Source organism: Anomaloglossus baeobatrachus, chromosome 8, assembly GCF_048569485.1.
Source record: "Anomaloglossus baeobatrachus isolate aAnoBae1 chromosome 8, aAnoBae1.hap1, whole genome shotgun sequence".
Taxonomy (NCBI): domain Eukaryota; kingdom Metazoa; phylum Chordata; class Amphibia; order Anura; family Aromobatidae; genus Anomaloglossus; species Anomaloglossus baeobatrachus.
In genome coordinates, this window is record NC_134360.1 from 41,727,898 (window position 1) to 41,749,401 (window position 21,504).

Below are 21,504 nucleotides of genomic sequence, written 5' to 3' on the forward strand. Positions count from 1 at the left end.
CTTCTCCCTCCCCCCCCCCCCCTCTCGCTCTCTTCTCCCTCCCCCCCCCTCTCGCTCTCTTCTCCCTCCCCCCCCCTCTCGCTCTCTTCTCCCTCCCCCCCCCTCTCGCTCTCTTCTCCCTCCCCCCCCCCTCTCTCGCTCTCTTCTCCCTCCCCCCCCCTCTCTCGCTCTCTTCTCCCTCCCCCCCCCTCTCTCGCTCTCTTCTCCCTCTCCTCGCGACTCCTTCGTCTGTTTTCCTTTATGACCGGCCATTACTGCTTATATTCGTTATTGGAGATGTTTCCTAATCTGATCTCGCCACTCGGTTCCCTCGTCAGCCCATGCCTGCGGGACACATAGCGGTGAATAACGCCGCGGTCCCGCCAGTGTGTGGACGATGCGGAGAGGAGTTCATGTCTTTCTTAATGTTGAACAAATCTGAATTTCTCTCGTTCATGCATGGATTATTACTTTCCCTGAAAGAGGAGTGATATTCTCATTCCTACAAGGGCAACAGAAAATAGTTCTTGCCAATGATTTAGACGGCTTTCAAGTGTTGTCTGTCGGAGGGCGGCTGCCATCTTATTTATCCTCAGAAATTTTACAGCCGTCGTAACTCAGCCGGTGTGCTTTGTAGGGCTCCTTATCGGGTTTGTCTGAACTCATTGAATAAGCCTGCGTTCAGATTAAGACGCAAAAATGGGAATATAAAACTCTATGAATGCCTCGGATTTAAGCTTTGGATCATCGTTCGGAGCATCTGATGTGTGGGGGAGTTTTGGCCACGGGTCGCAACCGGACAGTCATGATTTTTAGGAAAATTCCTAGCCAGGGGGATGAGATCTGATTTCTGTATTGGTTAAGGGATATTATGACCGCTCGCAGACTGGTGATTGTCTGCAGTGGTCAGCGTACTGCTGTGATTAGCTGCAATGTCTGTTGGAGTCCAAGGTTGTCATAAATCTACCACTAGGCCCAGGCTGCTTTGTTTTTTCCCCAATACTTTACACTGCAGCTTTGCTTTATTATTGGTTTAATAAGTCTCCATTATGACGCTGGCGAAAAAGCTTTTATTTCACGTATCAAAGCAGGATAAAGATTTTTTTTCTTTTTTCTTTTCAGTAATAAATGCTAATTATTAAATATTTCTGGTTTTGCCGCAGGACTTAGAATCCGTGAAACGAAGGAAGTGTATGAAGGCGAAGTGACGGAGTTAACTCCGTGTGAGACTGAGAATCCAATGGGAGGTTACGGCAAAACGATCAGCCACGTCATTATAGGCCTAAAAACCGCCAAAGGAACCAAACAGTTAAAGGTGCATTGTGTTTATTTGTTGATTGGAGTGACAGGCGTATTTCTGGCTGAGGTGTGAATACCGCTGTATAGACGTCGGCTCCAAGTGACAAACTGGCTGCACTGCTTCTGTAGAAGTTACGGAAATGGAGCTGCACAGTCCGCCCAGCTTTATCCGTTATCCTGGAGACCCATGGTCGCCGTTTGTAGACGTCTACTCCTGAGCCAGAGATGGTCCTGATGGTAGTGAATTCCCCTTCATGTTGATTTCCAGTTATGAGCCCCATGTGCACATCTTTTGCTCTTGGGACCCGCTGCCCCCATGCTTTGTATATACCGTCTTTTCCTTTGGTGTTTTTGGAGGGGGGTTTTGCCCCCAAAAAACGTGCTAGGGCCTATTGCCGGGGTAGGGCTTATTCTCAGGGAACACGGTTGCAGGCAAGTTTACCCCTTTAAAAAAAAAAAAATGCAGACCACCTTCCCAGGAGAATCATACTTACCAGACCCCGGGCATCTGCGTCACTCCCAAGTCCTCCTGGGATCCTCGGCGGGTGCTCCCGGCAGGTATGCTCCACAGGGTCCTCCCCTGCTTTTGGCCAACACACACACATCAGATCACACACACTCACCACATCCAGCGATACCGATTTGCTTCCGGCCGGCAGAGGATCATGGTATGCAGTGCAGTGGAGCACCAAGACCTGCTGTGGAATGCATCGATGCGTTCCACCGCCAGGTCCTCCATGCGTTCCACTGCAGGTTCTCACACTCCACTGCGCTGCATACCAGGTTCACCTGCCGGTCATAAGCAATCGATATCACCAGATGTGATGTGTGATTGTGTTCACGCGATCTGGTGTGTGTGTGTGTGTGTGTGTGTGTGTGTGTGTGTGTGTACCACTGCAGGTCCTCCCATTCGGCGTCTGTTGAGTATGATTGTGGGGTCTTCTGTCTTCTTTCTTCCCTCTTTTGGGGGTGTCTGCTTTCTATAATGAATTGTCCTGCAGTAAGTATTCTTTAACTTTTTAGCTGTATGGGCACTTCATTATTGAACTGGGGGTAGGGCTTGTTTTTTTTGGGGGTAGGGCTTGTATTATTTGGGGGTAGGGCTTGTATTATTTGGGGGTAGGGCTTGTATTTGGGGGTAGGGCTTGTATTTGGGGGTAGGGCTTGTATTATTTGGGGGTAGGGCTTGTATTATTTGGGGGTAGGGCTTGTTTTATTTGGGGGGTAGGGCTTTTATTATTTGGGGGTAGGGCTTGTATTTGGGGGTAGGGCTTGTTTTATTTGGGGGGTAGGGCTTGTTTTATTTGGGGGTAGGGCTTGTTTTATTTGGGGGTAGGGCTTGTTTTATTTGGGGGTAGGGCTTATTTTCGGGGTAGGGCTTGTTATTTTCGGGGTAGGGCTTATTTCAAGCCTTACCCCGAAGATGCTGAAAATTCCTGCTAGGGCTTATTTTCGGGGTAGGTCTTATTTTCGGAGAAGCACAATAGTGGGCACCAGGTAATGCATCATTTGCTCTGTAGCTGTTTTATTAATACTGTACAGCCTAGGATAAGGCTTGTGCTGGTCCTAGAGGTGGGACCTACATTTATCCGGCAATTACGGCAGATCCCATGAAAGTGAAATACGCCTTTTTAAATGTAATTGAAACCGCACCATTTTAGTCCATAATGTTTGGTATTGCAGCTCATGGGTCTAAGCTGTCTTACAAGGGTCTTCATTCCCTTATGTGCCGCTACTAAATTTCTGTGCCTGGCTTGCTCCTATACAGCTGGATCCGAGCATCTATGAGAGCTTACAGAAGGAGCGGGTGGAAGTTGGGGACGTCATCTACATTGAAGCAAATAGCGGCGCAGTAAAGGTAAGTCTTTCAGGTTGGAACTTCATATATAAACCTCCAATAAATTCCCTTTTTTTTTTTTTTTAATGCTTTCAGCAAAAGTAAAATTAGGCGTGGAGTCCCCCTGTGCCTGCTGTCAGCAGCCTGTCAGGCCGGGATTTGGCAGCCACCCTCGCAGCACACCTGCTTCCCTTCACTAACTCGGATTCTGTCCCCCCCCCGCGCAGAGACAGGGCAGGTGTGACACCTACGCCACGGAGTTTGACCTTGAAGCGGAGGAGTACGTGCCCTTGCCAAAAGGTGATGTTCACAAGAAGAAAGAAGTGATTCAGGACGTCACATTGCACGATCTGGACGTCGCCAATGCAAGGCCTCAGGTTAGTTAAGGACACGAGAAATCCTTAATATTGGATGGTGACTGTTCAGGAGGTGCAGACGTTGACTCGGTGAAACACTTACGTGCTGTCCATGAAAGTGGTCGGAACGGAAGTAATATTTATCCTTATAGAGGAATAATTTGCATATTTACTTACCTACTTCAAAGGCCCGGAGGTGCTGGCAGATAAAAACATGTTCTGTCGCCACTAGATGGCACCATAGATGCCTAAACTGATTTTACCTGGGCTTGTTGTGCAGGTAAATGATCTGCTGTTCACTGTTATCAGCCATTTCACACACGTCGCTGTAGTATTCTTCAGTTCATTTTCTAAAAAATGGCTCGACAAACCTCTAGTAACCTTTACAAATGGCTTCAGCAGCACCTCCAACTACATTCGATGGACCTTTTTAGGGAACCTCTACGCAGAACCCTAATGTTCAGAGATTTTCTGCCACAGTTCAGGATGAGTCTATAAGAAATCTTATCTATATATTTAATAAGTTGACCCAAGATGCAGATTGTAAATGCAGAGCAACAGCTGAAAGTGACGGCAAGTCCTCGGCTTTTCTGCAGTGTAATTCGCACCATTTTCTGCTGCAGACAATCCATGGCGAATCAGTCTCTCGTAAGGTTGTACCCCTTTTTTAAGTTTCTTTAAAAAAAAAAATTAAATTGCACGACGTTTATAAATTGTCATTAAAAGAAAAGAATGGATCCTTATCTACTGCCTGTCAATCGGGTCACTCATTTGATATTTATGCCTTTATTCTATATTATTTCTCTTAAAGGGAGGACAAGACATTCTGTCTATGATGGGTCAACTGATGAAGCCGAAGAAAACTGAAATCACAGGTACATCTCATCAGAGTTTAGGATAAACTTTGGAAGAGTTTAAATAGGTAAAGTTGCTTTCTTTATCGTTCCTTTGGGAGACCCAGACCATGAGTGTTTAGCTTCTGCCTCCGGAGGACACACAAAGTACTACCCTTAAAAGTGTAGCTCCTCCCTCTGAGCTTATACACCCCCTGGTAGCCAGTCCTAGCCAGTTTTATTGCTTTGTGTCAGGAGGCATACATCCACACATGCATTCTCATCTGATTTGTTTGACTTTTGGAAAGAGTTTGAAGAAAAGCGGGTCCATGTCTGGACTCCCGGCATGTCCCTTCTCACCCCACTGTGTCGGCGGCGTTGTTAAGGTTGATTTACAAGGCTGCAGCCTTACATGCCGCGCTCCTTCACCATCCCTTCTGGGCTCTGGCTTGAAGTGGGAGCCAGCACGGTCTCCATGCCTGGCAGGAGTCCGGTCTCCATCCACAGCCCCTTGAGGATTCTGTTGGACCGGAGCACTCATCCCCAGGGACATGGCCCTGCGTCTCAGCAGCTAAGTACCTGAGACGTTCATGTTCGGGGTCCCGGTTCTTTATTGTAAGGGGAGAGTATACTGTATGTGATTGTTTTAACTTTTCCGGCGGGTTCTCTAGCTTTTGCCTGAGAACCGCGCCGATGGTGCCTGCTTGTCGGCCTCGCCGCTTAAATTTAGGCCCCGGCTTCGCCGGAGGCCTAGTTTCATTTTCCTGCCCTCGCATGTCACTCATGCAGAGGGACAGGTTCGGCTCCTCCCGGCGGCCGTTCTACACTGAAGAGGGACACTCCCCACTGCTGGGGCGTCCCTCCTTCCCTGCAGGTCTCTATAGCCCTCCAGTTCCCGCTCTTTTATAGGAACGCCCCCTAGTTTCTCAGGCAGAGTTCACTCTGCTCTGGGACATCCTGCATTCTGCATCTCTGCTGAGGTGCTGCGACTGGGGGACCGGGCTTCGGGATCTGGAGGGCACACAACACCGCGCTCAGCGGTCTGGTAAGCCACAGCCGGTCTCCGGTTGTGGACCTCTGTATATTCTCCCTGGGGTTCATTCTCTGCAAAGCCCCCACTCCAGCAGCAGCATGTAAGCTCCTGCTGCCTGAGCCGAGCATTTATCCACACTGTGATGGTTGCTCTAACTTGGCGGTGCCACAGCCTGGAGTCTCACCCCCAGTGGTCTCTCAGGCTGCTGCTGCACCTGTGACTGAACCCCCGGCCTGGGTAGAGTCCTTTTCTAGGTCCATATCCCAGTCATTTGCTGAGTCCATGGGACTTTTGTCCAGGACTTTGATGAATATGCATCAGCCTCCCTCACAGGGTGCCTCTAATACCCTTGACAGAGGACTCCTATCCTCTGACCTCCGTCCATCGGAGCTCACGGAGGATTCATCATCTGATCCCAGACCCCGTCCTTCTAAGAGAAGGCGCAGGGTTTCCTCCCCCTCCCCATCCCACGGCTCTGTCTCAAGAGCTGACTCTCAAGATGAGGAGGATGCCCTCACTGGGGGCTCGGAGGCTATGTATCCCATCGATTTCTCTGAGGGTGACTCAGATCGTAGTGATTTGATTGCTTCTATTAATTCTGTACTGGATCTCAATCCGCCAGTGTCAGAGGAGCAACCCTCTCTGGCAGAAAAACATCAGTTTACCTCGCCTAAGAGAGTGAAGAGTGTGTTCTTTAACCACTCCAGTTTTCAGACCGCTGTGACCAAACCCAGGGCCTGCCCTGACAAACGCTTTCCAAAGCGTGGTTCTGATGACCGGTTTCCATTTCCACCTGAGGTGGTCAAGGAGTGGTCTCACTCCCCAAAGGTAGACCCTCCGGTGTCTAGACCCTCCGGTGTCTAGGCTATCAGCCCGGACCGTTGTGTCGGTGGCTGACGGCACCTCACTTAAGGATTCCACTGACCGTCAGATTGACCTTCTGGCCAAATCTGTGTATGAAGCTGCGGGGGCCGCGTTTTCCCCGACTTTTGCAGCAGTGTGGGCTCTGAAAGCCATCTCTGCTTCTCTAGAGGAGATGCATTCCCTCACCAAGGAATCTATGCCTGAGATGGTTACTGTCACGAACCACCGGGGGGGTCACTCAGAAATCCCCCGCGCTGGCTACCAGTACGTCACAATCGGGGGGTAACAAGTGGGGGTCACCCCTCCTTTATACCTCCCGACCGACAGACAGAGCACGTGACGCGCTCTCTAGCGCCCCTCTTATAGTCAGGCCAATTATGGAATTGCCCGACAATAAGCAAGGAGGCCGCTATACTACTTATGCCGATTATTGAAGGGTCCCCGGTGAGAGTAGGGTATATATTCCCCCGACCTCCGCGGGCGGAATATATAAAACCTCCCCGAATCTCACTGGCCTCCCCACAATAATCCTTGGCACAACTCGCTGCCACCAACCGCTTCACGGTAACTTTCTTCAGCGCTCTATTGGGAGACCCAGACGATTGGGGTATAGCTACTGCCTCCGGAGGCCACACAAAGCACTACACTAAAAAGTGCAAGGCCCCTCCCCTTCTGGCTATACCCCCCCGTGGTATCACGGGTTCTCCAGTTTTCAAGCTTTGTGCGAAGGAGGTCAGACATCCATGCATAGCTCCACAGATTTTAGTCAGCAGTAGCTGCTGACTATTTCGGATGGAAGAAAAGAGGGCCCATATAGGGCCCCCAGCATGCTCCCTTCTCACCCGTTGATGGTGTTGTAAGGTTGAGGTACCTATTGCTGGTACAGAGGCTGGAGCCCACATGCTGCTTTCCTTCCACATCCCCCTGAGGGGCTCTGAGGAAGTGGGATCCTGCCGGCCTCAAAGCTCTGACGCCGGGCTCCATCCACAGACCCATTTGAACCTGTTGGATACGGAGCTGGAGTACCGTTCAGGGACATGGCCCTGCACCATTCAGGTACTCTGTGTCCCCGGACACACAGACACAGCACACTCCAGACTTGCTGGGTGTGCTAGTGCGCCGGGGACAGTAAAGGGTTACAGTCACTGCAGCTTTGCTGAGTGACTTTGTGTATTGGGAACTACCGCGCCGGACGCTCCGGGAGCGGCGGCGCGGCTGGGACTTGTAGTTCACCGGGGACTGGGCGCCGACCGCGCTTTTACGGCGGCGGCGCTTATAAATCCAGTCCCCGGCTTCTGCGGCCTAGTGCCGCTTCGTTCCCGCCCCCTCCCTGTCACTCAGGGAAGGGGACAGGCGCTGAGCAATCAGCAGCGCCGAGGGCTGGAGCCTTTTTACATGCTCCAGCCCTCTCACTGCACACTGTCGGACGCCGGATTCCCGCTCTGACTTGGGGCACGCCCACGGCCCGCCCCTCCTCACACGAGCTGGGGAAGACGCCGGCAGCCATTACCGCAGTCCGAGCTCGGACTTTCGGCAACCAGGCAGGACTATGGCGACCATGCACCCGCTTATAGGCGGGCGGTAAGCGGCACACATAGTGCTGACCCCAATATATACTGCAGTGTGTACATGTGTATTTTAACTGCATAGGTCGCTATTTGCCCGCTTGGAGAGCGACACATCAGCAGCAGGAAAGCAGGTGTGCTAAGGCACAGGCTTTCTATGCTGCTTGTATTGCACGTACTGAAGTGTTCATTTGTATTTATGCTTGTATGCTATACGTTGCACTGTACAGTCGCTAGTCTTAGCTATATTCTCCTGGAATGGCTAGACTACAGCAGCTGAAAACCAAGGGTGCTGGGGCACAGGTTTTTTTCTATGCTGCTTGTATTGCATGGGCTGCAGTGTGCATTTGTACTTGTGCTTGTATGCTATACATCGCACTGTATGGTCACTCTTCTGGGCTATATTCCCCTAGATGACTAGTCTACAGCAGCAGAAGAGCAGGGGTGCCAGGGCATAGGCTTCTATGCTGCTTGTATTGCTTGTGCTGCAGTGTTCATTTGTACTTTATGCTTGTATGCTATACATTGCACTGTACGGTCACCATTCTTGGCTATATACTTCTAGATGGCTAGTCGGCAGCGGCAAAAAAAAAAAAAAAAAAAAAAGAAACACAGATTTTCAGTGCTGTTTTTACTACATGGGATGCTATTCATGACACCGTCCCATTGTGTGCATGCTCCCCTGTAGCACTTAGTCTGCCGGGGTCTCTAGCACTTCGTCTGCCGGGGTCTCTACTAGTCGTGGCCAAAGAAACCACCTGTCAACCCTGTCCAAGGACAGGGACGGAGTTGCAGTTTCGACAGATATATTGTCATAAGATAGAGACTTGCAGTCCAGACAGGCCATGGGCAATCTTCCTGACCAACCTCATTTGGAACGGGGGGGTCCCAGGAGGACTCTCTGTATGATAAGGCAGCTCTCCAGGACTTTGATCCTGACATCGCTCTCAATCCGGATACACCGGATGGTAACGCCATACAGAATGATCCTATAGCGTCCATCAATGGAAGGTTGGATCTTTCTCCCTCAGCTCCCCCAGTGGAGGAGTCAGCTTCACAGCAGGAGAAGTCCCCTTTCAGTATCTCAAACGGATATTGAGTATTTTTCTGGCCACGCTGACTTCAGAGAAGCAGTCCAGAAACACCACGCTTACCAGATAAGCGTTTTCTCCAAACGTTTTTTAAAGATACACGTTATCCCTTTTCCCCTGACGTGGTCAAGCGCTGGACCCAGGGTCCAAAGGTGGATTCTCCAATCTCCAGGCTTGCGTCTAGAGACATAGTTGCACTGGAGATGGGGCTTCACTTAAAGATGCCATTCACAGACAGATGGACTCTGGTTGAAATCTGTCTAGGAGGCTATCGGCGTGTCGGTTGCTCCGGCATTCACAGCCGTATAGGCAACCTAACCTGTTCAGCTGTTCTTGCGCAGCTGGCCTTGAGCACATGTACATCTGTACCGCAGAGGCGTCCGTAACCCCGCAATGTCTGCACTGCGACTTACCCTATTAATGCTGTCCTAAAAGTACAGTCGAGGTTTCCAGGGCTGTGGAGTCGGAGTCGGAGTCGGAGTCGTGGAGGTGGAGTCGGAGTCGGAGTTGGAGTCGGTATAAAATGCACCGACTCCGACTCCTAAAATATATAATAAATTGGGGACAGGAGTGCAATGCAGAATGTGCTGAATATTTTACTAAATAATAACATTTAGTATAATGCTTATATTTAAGTGAAAAATTTATTGTAGTATAATGTGAACATCAGACATTTAATTGTTTTTATGATACAATAATCAAGATATTTGGGTAGAACATAAAATATTTATTGGATACAACTTTAGAACACAAAAAACTAATAAATTGTAAATATGTAATATTATATATATATACACAGTGTATATACACACACAAGATATATATGTAATCTACTGTATATTACATAGTGTATTACATATTTACAATTTATTACAGTTTTTTGTGTTCTAAAGTTGTATCCAATAAATATATTTTATGTTCTATCCAAATATCTTGATTATTGTATCATAAAAATTATTAAATGTCTGATGTTCACATACACATATTCATGTACTACAATAAATTTTTCACCTAACTATAAGCAATATATGTCGGAGCCGGAGCCGGAGCCGGAGCCGGAGCCGGAGTCGGTGCAAGAGAATTTGAGGAGTCGGAGTCGGAGTCGAAGGTTTGGCTTACCGACTCCACAGCCCTGGAGGTTTCGGTCCTTCCCAAGCTCGGGCAGGTCCCAATTGTCCTCGCGCAAAAGGGCTACAAAACCTCAGACGGGCTCAGATTCCGGCCGGGCTCAATCACGCCCAGGGAAGGCAGCCGGAGGAACCGCTACCAAGGCGGTCTCCTCATGACTCTCAGCTTTCTCTCTCTCTCTCCGCATCCGCGGTTGATGGCAGACTCCCCCGCCTTTGGCGACATTTAGCTGCCACAGGTCACAGACCGGTGGGTGACGGACATTGTGCTCACGTGCACAGGACAGTGTTCTGTTCTCGTCCTCCGACTCCATTCTTCAGAACGGCCCCACCTCTCCACCGAGCAGATGCCCTGCTGCAGGCGGTGGACGCTCTAAGAGCAGAAGGAGTGGTGATCCCTGTCCCCCCTCAGGAACGAGGGCGAGGGTTTGTACTCCAATCTCTTTGTGGCTCCAAAACAGGATGGCTCCTTCCGTCCTGTTCTGGACCTAAAACTGCTCAACAATCATGTGCACGCCAGGCGGTTCCGGATGGAATCCCTCCGATCCGTCATTACCTCAATGTCTCGAGGAGATTTCCTTGCCTCAACAGACATCAAAGATGCCTATCTCCACGTGCCAATTGCTACGGAGCACCAACGTTTTCTACGTTTTGTGATAGGAGACGACCATCTTCAGTTCGTAGCTCTGCCATTCGGTCTGGCGACAGCCCCACGGGTGTTCACCAAGGTCATGGCAGCAGTGGTAGCAGTCTTGCACTCTCAGGGACACTCGGTGATCCCTTACTTGGACGATCTACTCGTCAAAGCACCCTCCCTCGAGGCATGCCAACGCAGCCTGAATGTTACGCTGGAGACTCTCCAGACTTTCGGGTGGATCATCAATTTGGCAAGGTCAAATCTGTCACCGACTCAATCACTAACGTATCTCGGCATGGAGTTTCACACTCTATCAGCGATAGTGAAGCTTCCGCTGAACAAGCAGCGTTCACTGCAGACAGAGGTGCAGTCTCTCCTTCAAGGCCAGTTGCACCCCTTAAGGCGCCTCATGCACTTCCTAGGGAAGATGGTGGCAGCCATGGAGGCAGTTCCCTTTGCGCAGTTTCATCTGCGCCAACTTCAATGGGACATTCTCCGCCAATGGGACGGGCAGTCAACCTCCCTGGACAGGAAAGTCTCCCTTTCCCAGACGGCCAAGGACTCTCTGCAATGGTGGCGTATTTCCACCTCATTGTCGCAGTGAAGATCCTTCCTACCTCCATCCTGGGCAGTAGTCACGACAGATACGAGTCTGTCAGGGTGGGGAGCAGTTTGTCTCTGCCACAGGGCTCAGGGGACGTGGACTCAGCAGGAGTCCACCCTTCAGATCAATGTTCTGGAAATCAGGGCAGGGTATCTTGCCCTACTAGCTTTCCAGCAGTGGCTAGAAAGAGAGCAGATCCGAATCCAGTCGGACAACTCCACAGTGGTGGCATACATCAACCACCAAGGAGAGACGCGCAGTCGGCAAGCCTTCCAGGAAGTCCGGCGAATCCTCATGTGGGTGGAGGACACAGCATCCACCATATCCGCAGTTCACATCCCGGGCGTAGAAAAATGGGAAGCAGACTTCCTCAGTCGCCAGGGTATGGACGCAGGGGAATGGTCCCTTCACCCGGACGTGTTTCAGGAAATCTGTCGCCGCTGGGGGGTGCCGGACGTCGACCTAATGGCGTCTCGGCACAACAACAAGGTCCCGGCATTTATGGCACAATCGCGCGATCACAGAGCTCTGGCGGCAGACGCCTTAGTGCAAGATTGGTCGCAGTTCCGGCTCCCATATGTGTTTCCACCTCTGGCAATCTTGCCCAGAGTACTGCGCAAAAATCAGATCCGATTGCAGCCGCGTCATACTCGTCGCCCCAGACTGGCCGAGGAGATCGTGGTACCCGGATCTGTGGCATCTCACGGTCGGCCGACCGTGGTCACTACCAGGCGGGCCAGACTTACTGTCCCAAGGGCCGTTTTTCCATCAGAATTCTGCGGCCCTGAACCTGACTGTGTGGCCATTGAGTCCTGGATCCTAGCGTCTTCAGGATTATCCCAAGGGGTCGTTGCCACCATGAAACAGGCTAGGAAGTCCACCTCTGCTAAGATCTACCACAGAACGTGGAAGATTTTCTTAACCTGGTGCTCGGCTCAGGGAGGGTCTCCCTGGCCATTTGCATTGCCTACTTTTCTTTCCTTCCTGCAATCGGGGTTAGAAAAGGGCTTGTCGCTCGGCTACCTTAAGGGGCAAGTCTCGGCACTATCCGTGTTCTTTCAGAAGCGTCTAGCACGTCTTTCTAAGGTGCGCACGTTCCTACAGGGGGTCTGTCATATCGTACCCCCGTACAAGCGGCCGTTAGATCCATGGGATCTCAACAGGGTACTAGTTGCTCATCAGAAGCCGCCTTTCGAGCCTCTGAAGGAAGTTTCATTTTCTCGCCTGTCACAGAAGGTGGCGTTTCTCGTTGCGATCACATCGCTTCGGCGAGTGTCTGAGCTGGCAGCTCTGTCATCCAAGGCTCCCTTCCTGGTGTTCCACCAGGACAAGGTAGTGCTGCGCCCCATTCCGGAGTTTCTCCCTAAGGTCGTATCCTCATTTCATCTTAATCAGGATATATCCTTGCCTTTCTTTTTGTCCTCATCCGGTTCACCGGTATGGAAAGGACTTACGTTTGTTAGGTCTGGTGAGAGCACTCAGAATCTACATTTCCCGCACGGCGCCCATGCGCCGTTCCGATGCATTTTTTGTCCTTGTCGCTGGTCCGCGCAAGGGGTTGCAGGCTTCTAAAGCCACCCTGGCTCGATGGATCAAAGAACCAATTCTAGAGGCCTACCGTTCTGCGGGGCTTCCGGTTCCTTCAGGGCTAAAAGCTCACTCACCCAGAGCCGTGGGTGCGTCCTGGGCATTACGACACCAGGCTTCGGCTCAACAAGTGTGCCAGGCAGCTACCTGGTCCAGTCTGCACACTTTCACCAAGCTTATCAGGTGCATACCTATGCTTCGGCGGACGCCAGCTTAGGTAGAAGAGTCCTGCAGGCGGCAGTGACACCCCCGTAGGGGAGGGCTGTTTTGCAGCTCTAACATGCGGTATTTCTTTACCCACCCAGGGACAGCTTTTGGACGTCCCAATCGTCTGGGTCTCCCAATAGAGCGCTGAAGAAGAAGGGAATTTTGTTACTTACCGTAAATTCCTTTTCTTCTAGCTCTTATTGGGAGACCCAGCACCCGCCCTGTTGTCCTTCGGGATTTTTTTGTTGTTTGCGGGTACACATGTTGTTCATGTTGAACGGTTTTTCAGTTCTCCGATGTTGCTCGGAGTTAATTTGTTTAAACCAGTTATTGGCTTTCCTCCTTCTTGCTTTGGCACTAAAACTGGAGAACCCGTGATACCACGGGGGGGTATAGCCAGAAGGGGAGGGGCCTTGCACTTTTTAGTGTAGTGCTTTGTGTGGCCTCCGGAGGCAGTAGCTATACCCCAATCGTCTGGGTCTCCCAATAAGAGCTAGAAGAAAAGGAATTTACGGTAAGTAACAAAATTCCCTTCATTAGCCGAACACACAGACGTGGGATTCAAGATCGAGATAACAGAACAGCCCAAGATTAATTATATAATTTAATCAGCCTAAAGCACACTAGAAACTACAATATATACAATAGGAGATCTACAGAATATACATATGTCAGAGTACAGTTACAATCAAAGCATGGGTTACAAACAGGCATACACAGTTCCAGCAGTTACCTTGTGCGTCTGGCCACAGGGGGGCGCTGTAGACCAGGTTTCTAGGATCCTTCCCACAGATGTTTCCTACACGTGACCCCCAGCGAAAGAACACTGGAAAATGGCCGAAGTAGGGTTATCAACCTGGGCAAATCCAGGTCCCCTCCTACCTTAGTGACCTCAGAGGGAGCACTGCTCCACCCCTGGCTGGAGTTATGGACAATATCCACAACATGGAGTATGGGCCATAACTTTGCCTGGGAGCGTCGTAGGCGGACGCCAACGCTCTCATTGTGACAGTTATGAATTTAGCTACAGAACGAGAGGACTCATGACTTGTCTACTAGTTCCCCATTGGCTGATATCACGCCTGGGGTACTTCCCAATGTCCTACTCCCATAAAAAAGGTGTGCCAGCATCGTCCGCATGCAGAGACACCATTTTTATGGTTGCCATATTTATCGGAAATATGGCTTGCGAGATATGAACCATATTTTACTGGAGTCGTTCTGTCTGGATACTTCCAAGCTTGCTAATTAGATAGCAGCCCTTACCACAGGGTCACGGCAGGGAGTCATCCTGTGTCCATTGTTCCCACATCATCTAATCTCCATATCACAGGAGATGGCCGTTGGAGGTGTAAGTGGAACACAGACCAGTTCCTTTGACACCTATCTGCTAAACAAACCGTTTATCCCTGTGGTAAATTTTCTGATTGAAGGAGTTGTGTGAAGGAAAGGGGGGGTGACACCAGGAGAGGGCTTCCTGACATAACTTGAATATCATGATTTATCGTCATATCTCCGGATTTACCTCACACCTCCCCCCTTTTGAGGGCGCTAGGGGGCAGCACACTCCGGTGTTCCCCCGTGCGCCCGTCCGCGACCTCTCCTTGTCGGGACAGCCCGTCTGCGTTACCGGGGTCACGGCCCCTTTTGTGTCGAATGGTGAAGTTGTATTGCTGGAGCGCCAGGCTCCATCGCAACAACCTGCCATTCGTCCCGGAGACAGTGTGTAACCAGCTGAGGGGATTGTGGTCCGTCTCCACGATGAAGTGGCGCCCGTATAGATAGGGTTGCAGACGCTGCAGGGCCCACACTATGGCCAGGCACTCCTTTTCCATCGTGGAATAGGCCACTTCCCTTGGTAACAGCTTCCTGCTCAGATACAAGACTGGGTGCTCTTGGCTCGCAGAGTCCACCTGGCTGAGCACCGCACCGAGGCCGAAGTCACTGGCGTCGGTCTGTACTACAAACGGCCGCGTGAAGTCGGCTGCCTGTAGCACGGGCGGGCTGGACAGGGCGTCCTTTAGGGCCCGGAAGGCTGTCTCGCAGTCCACTGTCCAATCGACTGCAGAGGGCAGCTTCTTCTTGGTGAGGTCCGTCAAGGGCTTTGCCAGGCTACTATAGCATGGAACAAACCTCCTATAGTACCCAGCGGTCCCCAAGAAGGACATCACCTGCTTCTTGGTCCTGGGGGTGGGCCAGGACGCGATGGCCTCCACTTTCTCAGGCTCGGGCTTCAGTGTTCTCCCGCCTACCCGGTGACCGAGGTACTGGACCTCGCTCATGGCCAGCTGACACTTTCCCGGCTTGATGGTCAAACCTGCCTGGTGGATCCGCCTGAGCACCTGTGCTAGATGCTGTAGGTGGTCCTCCCAGGTGGGACTGAAGACGGCAATGTCATCCAGGTACGCGGCCGCGTAACCTTCAAGTCCCTTGAGCAGGGTGTTGACCATCCGCTGGAAAGTGGCAGGGGCATTCCTCATCCCGAATGGCATCACCGTGGACTCGTACAGTCCAAATGGGGTAATAAAGGCAGAGCGTTCCCTGGCCTTGCGAGTCAGGGGGATCTGCCAATATCCCCGGCTCAGATCCATGATGGTCAGGTACTGAGCCCCGGCCAACTGATCGAGCAGGTCATCGATGCGTGGCATTGGGTACGCATCGGCGACTGTGACAGCATTGAGCCCCCTGTAGTCCACGCAGAACCGAGTGGTTCGGTCCTTCTTAGGGACGAGGACTACAGACGAGGCCCAAGCGCTGTTGGATGCCTGGATCACCCCCAGCTTCAGCATCTCGTCAATCTCCTGGCGCATGTGTTGCTGCACCTCCAGGGAGACCCGATATGCTGAACGCCTGATCGGGGGATGATCCCCAGTGTCCACGTGATGGACAGCCAAGTTAGTCCTTCCGGGCTGGTTGGTAAACAACCCCCGGAAGGGGTGTAGGGTGGCCCACAGCTGGGACCGTTGGTCCTCCAAGAGCTGGTGGCCAACCTCCACATCCTCAATGGATCCGCCTGCCCTAACCTGGGCTAGCATATCCAAGAGGGTTTCCGCTTCTCCCTCCTCGGGCAGGTTGCACACGGGGAGCGCACACGCCTCCCGCTCATGATGTGCCTTCATCATGTTCACATGGAAGGGCTTCCGCCTTCCACGGGCATGGTCCAGGGTGACCAGGTACGTCACAGGGTTGAGCTGCTGGTACACGAGGTATGGGCCTTCCCAGGCTGCCTGAAGCTTGTCCTGTGGTACGGGGACCAGTACCCACACCTTTTGACCCACTTGGTAGGTCCTCTCACAAGCGTTCTGGTCGTACCAACGCTTCTGATCGGCCTGGGCTTGAGCCATATTGTCGTGTACCAGTTGCGTCAAGGCCTGCATTTTGTCCCGGAAGCGCATGACATACTCGATAACCGACACTCCAGGGGTGGCCAAATCCCCTTCCCAAGCCTCTTTCACCAGAGCCAGGGGGCCCCGCACACGTCGCCCGTACAGGAGCTCAAACGGTGAGAATCCTGTTGAGGCCTGTGGAACCTCCCGGTAAGTAAATAACAGGTGTGGGAGATACCGCTCCCAGTCACGCCCGTGGGAGTCGACCAACATCTTAAGCATCTGCTTTAAGGTGCCATTGAACCGCTCGCACAGGCCATTAGTCTGTGGATGGTACGGGCTGGCCACCAGATGTCGCACCTGGACTTGCTTACAGAGGGCCTCCATCAGCTGGGACATGAATTGGGTCCCCCGGTCAGTGAGCATTTCCTGGGGAAAACCCACTCGGGAGAAAATCTCCAGCAAGGCGGTGGCCACCTTGTCAGCCCGAATGGACGACAAGGCCACTGCTTCTGGGTACCGGGTGGCATAGTCCACTACCGTTAGTATGAAGCGTTTCCCGGAGCTGCTGGGGATGGCCAGCGGGCCGACCAGATCCACAGCCACCCTCCTGAAAGGCTCATCGATGATTGGCAGAGATACCAGTGGGGCTTTGGGGTGTGGCCCCGCCTTCCCCACTCTCTGACAGGTTTCACACGAACGGCAGTAGGCAGCCACATCGGCCCCCATTTTTGGCCAGTAGAAATGCTGGTTTAACCTGGCCTTGGTCTTAGCGATCCCTAGGTGTCCGGCCATCGGAATCTCATGTGCGATCCGCAACAACTCCGTCCGGAACGGATAGGGTACCACCAACTGTCGGTCCCTGGGCCACGCCTCCGGTGAACCCTGCTGGACCGTGACCCGGTACAGCCGTCCTTGGTCCCAGACCACTCGCTCCGGGTCCGAGTCCGAGGGAGGCTGTGCCGCCTGCTCCTTAAGGGCTTTCAGGCTGTCGTCAGCTTCTAACGCTGCCTGAAACCCCTGACTAGATGTGGCCAGAATCGACGAGACTGTCACATCTTCAGTCAGTACCCCGGGACCTGTGTCCTGGCCTCCACCTGACTCGGCTGCCACTTGGTCAGAAGGGGAAGAGCTATCGGACCTCCGGGAGGCCCCTTGGCTTCCAGCACTCCCACTGCGGGTGACAGCGGCCACAGCTGCTGCGACCGTGGGTCGTGCCTGCTCCTCCTCCGTTCCTGACCAAGTCGCCGGTTCAGGCAGACCTACCTGGCTTCCTGACACCCCGGTTGTGGGGGAACCCTGCACTGAGATCTTACCTGGGAGCACTTCCGCTCCGGGACCGGCCCCAATCTCACCTGCCTGTTCCCCTCCTGCAGCAACAGAACCCCGCTGTGAAATCTCTGGGGACCCCACATTTGCTGTGGTAGCCCCCACCCCACACACTGGTCCTCCCCCTGCAGCACCCTGCTCTCTGCTTATCCCTGCAGAGGGCAACAGATCCCAGCTCACAGGCTGATTACTTGTAGAGGCATTGTCACACCTTTCTCTGACCCCCTCCCCTGTCACAGCTGCAGCTGTGTGTGTGTCTATGGTGTCTATGCAAGCAGAAATATCAGAGTTCACTCCCTCCTCCCTTACATCATTCATAGATAACACATTAACATTGTCCGGAGGCCTGTCAGTACTGGCTGAAGGTTCAGCCCTTGGGGGGGGCCCAAACTGGGAGGTTATCTGCCCCAAATCTGTCCCAAGTAGCACGTTTGCGGGGATCCGATCAGTTACCCCCACCTCCCTCACCCCTCGCCCTGCGCCCCAGTCCACATAAATGCCAGCAACAGGCAGCGCCGGGTCAATGCCTCCAATCCCGGAGACAGCGAGGGTTTTTCCAGGTATCAAGTCTTGGGGGGACACCATCTCAGGCCGCACCAGAGTCACCTCCGAGGCGCTGTCTCGCAGTCCTATGGTCACAGACCGGCCGACGGTGACAGGTTGGAAGCTGTCCAGGGACCTACCACCACCCCCACCCACACAATACACCTTGGGCGGCCCTTGGGACGGGGACGGAGCCGGGGCCTTGGGACGCTGAGGGCACATGGCCTTGAAGTGTCCAGGTAGGTTGCACTGGTGGCACCGTCTTGGCTCTGCCACGGGCCTGGAGAGGGGAGTTGAGGGGGACACCCCCTGCAGTCTAGGGGCAGGTGGGGCAGTCGCAGAATTCATCTTACCCCCTCTCCAGGTGCTGCTGGTGGCTGCTCTCCTGGCCTCAGGAGCCCGATTGTTGGTGTAGTCATCGGCCAGGGCAGCTGTAGCCGTGGACCCCTTTGGCTTCTGGTCTCGGATGAACTGGCGGAGATCCTCAGGGCAGTTCCACAAGAGTTGCTCCGTGATGAACAAGTCCAGGATCTCCGGTCCGGTGGAAAGCTGCAGGCCTTGGGTCCAGTGGTCGGCAGCTCGGGCAAGTGCCCGCCGGTGGTCAGCCCAGGAGTCCTTTGGTCCCTTTTGCAGGGTCCGGAACTTCTTGCGGTAGGACTCTGGAGTGAGGTTGTACTGTTGGATCAGGGCCCGCTTGATTGTGTCGTAGCCCTGATCTGCCTCAGTAGGCAAGTCCCCAAGGATATCCAGGGCCTTACCCCTTAAACGGGGGGTCAGGTATTTGGCCCACTGGTCCTTGTCCAGATGGTGCTGCAAGCAAGTCCGTTCAAAAGCAGTCAGGAAAGAGTCCAAGTCTCCATCCTTCTCCAGCACTGGGAAGTCCTCAACACGGACCTTTGGAAGTTTGGTGTCTTGAAGGTCACGTGTGGCTGATGAGGGCCGGAGCTGAGCTAGCTGCAGCTGGTGGTCACGGTCTGCCTGTTGCCGTCGCTCCGCAGCCTCACGCTCTGCCTGGCGCTCTTCACGCGCTGCCTGCCGCTCTGCCCTGCGCTCTGCCAGGAGTTCCTTGTAGCCCTCCTGGTCTCCAGCCTGGAGAAGGGCCATAGCCATTTGAAGAAGGCTATCCGAGCCTCCCAGGCTCGGTGGAATGGCACGTGGTGATCTGCGGCCCGCTGCGGAGCCTGGTGATTCACTGTCCATTGCAGAGCGGAGGGCTGGCATCTGGCTCGTTGAGGACCCTTGGGTGAGCTGCTCCTCATCTTGTCCATAATTGCCAGGTTGTGCGCTGTCCTCTGCAGAACGGTTTTCTGGCGTCGAGCTCCTGGAGGACTCGTGGGCAACCTCCTCATTACTGTCCACAGCACCGTCCTCCCTCTCTTCGGCTCCTGCTTTAGCATTGGCCAGTTGCATAGCTCTGCTCCTGGTGCCATCAGCCATTCTTGCAGACTTTTGGTCACTGACACAGAACTGACACCTGATGCACCCACACACCTTACAGTATCTGCACTCTGACACTCTAGTGTTGAGCTAGTCTGAAGACCCCAGCAGCCACAGCTGCTGCAGGCAGTCTTTAGTGTCTGGGAGTATGGGTCTCACACTCACACACACTATTATCTCGATCCCACCGCTTGCCACCAATATGTCACGAACCACCGGGGGGGTCACTCAGAAATCCCCCGCGCTGGCTACCAGTACGTCACAATCGGGGGGTAACAAGTGGGGGTCACCCCTCCTTTATACCTCCCGACCGACAGACAGAGCACGTGACGCGCTCTCTAGCGCCCCTCTTATAGTCAGGCCAATTATGGAATTGCCCGACAATAAGCAAGGAGGCCGCTATACTACTTATGCCGATTATTGAAGGGTCCCCGGTGAGAGTAGGGTATATATTCCCCCGACCTCCGCGGGCGGAATATATAAAACCTCCCCGAATCTCACTGGTCTCCCCACAATAATCCTTGGCACAACTCGCTGCCACCAACCGCTTCACGGTAACTATTAGCCGAACACACAGACGTGGGATTCAAGATCGAGATAACAGAACAGCCCAAGATTAATTATATAATTTAATCAGCCTAAAGCACACTAGAAACTACAATATATACAATAGGAGATCTACAGAATATACATATGTCAGAGTACAGTTACAATCAAAGCATGGGTTACAAACAGGCATACACAGTTCCAGCAGTTACCTTGTGCGTCTGGCCACAGGGGGGCGCTGTAGACCAGGTTTCTAGGATCCTTCCCACAGATGTTTCCTACACGTGACCCCCAGCGAAAGAACACTGGAAAATGGCCGAAGTAGGGTTATCAACCTGGGCAAATCCAGGTCCCCTCCTACCTTAGTGACCTCAGAGGGAGCACTGCTCCACCCCTGGCTGGAGTTATGGACAATATCCACAACATGGAGTATGGGCCATAACTTTGCCTGGGAGCGTCGTAGGCGGACGCCAACGCTCTCATTGTGACAGTTATGAATTTAGCTACAGAACGAGAGGACTCATGACTTGTCTACTAGTTCCCCATTGGCTGATATCACGCCTGGGGTACTTCCCAATGTCCTACTCCCATAAAAAAGGTGTGCCAGCATCGTCCGCATGCAGAGACACCATTTTTATGGTTGCCATATTTATCGGAAATATGGCTTGCGAGATATGAACCATATTTTACTGGAGTCGTTCTGTCTGGATACTTCCAAGCTTGCTAATTAGATAGCAGCCCTTACCACAGGGTCACGGCAGGGAGTCATCCTGTGTCCATTGTTCCCACATCATCTAATCTCCATATCACAGGAGATGGCCGTTGGAGGTGTAAGTGGAACACAGACCAGTTCCTTTGACACCTATCTGCTAAACAAACCGTTTATCCCTGTGGTAAATTTTCTGATTGAAGGAGTTGTGTGAAGGAAAGGGGGGGTGACACCAGGAGAGGGCTTCCTGACATAACTTGAATATCATGATTTATCGTCATATCTCCGGATTTACCTCACAGTTACCTTAACTGCTCAGGCTTCAGCTTTTTCATCCTATGCCATGTCTGCCATGCTAGAGGCTGCTCACCGCACTGCGGTGGCTTCAGCTAATTCTCCTGTTATCCGCAGGATTTTGTGGCTTCGAGAGTGGAAGGCAGATGCTTCTTCCAAGAAGTACCTTGCTGGGCTCCCTTTTGCTGGTTCACGGCTGTTTGGTGAACAGCTGGATGAAATCATTAAAGAAGCTACTGGCGGGAAGAGTACTTCCATGCCACAAACCAAGACCAGGAAACCCGCCCAGGGCAGGAATCAG

At 52.6% G+C, this 21,504-nt stretch overlaps 1 protein-coding gene across 1 annotated transcript in view; it reads left to right on the top strand.

The window, feature by feature from the left end:
- RUVBL1 (RuvB like AAA ATPase 1) overlaps window positions 1–21,504 on the top strand; it is a 105,600-nt gene that overhangs the window by 33,522 nt on the left and 50,574 nt on the right. The window contains exons 4-7 of the mRNA XM_075320743.1: window positions 1,143–1,294; window positions 3,047–3,136; window positions 3,343–3,492; window positions 4,283–4,346. Coding sequence (XP_075176858.1) covers window positions 1,143–1,294; window positions 3,047–3,136; window positions 3,343–3,492; window positions 4,283–4,346 — 456 coding nt within the window. The remainder of the gene's footprint in view (window positions 1–1,142; window positions 1,295–3,046; window positions 3,137–3,342; window positions 3,493–4,282; window positions 4,347–21,504) is intronic.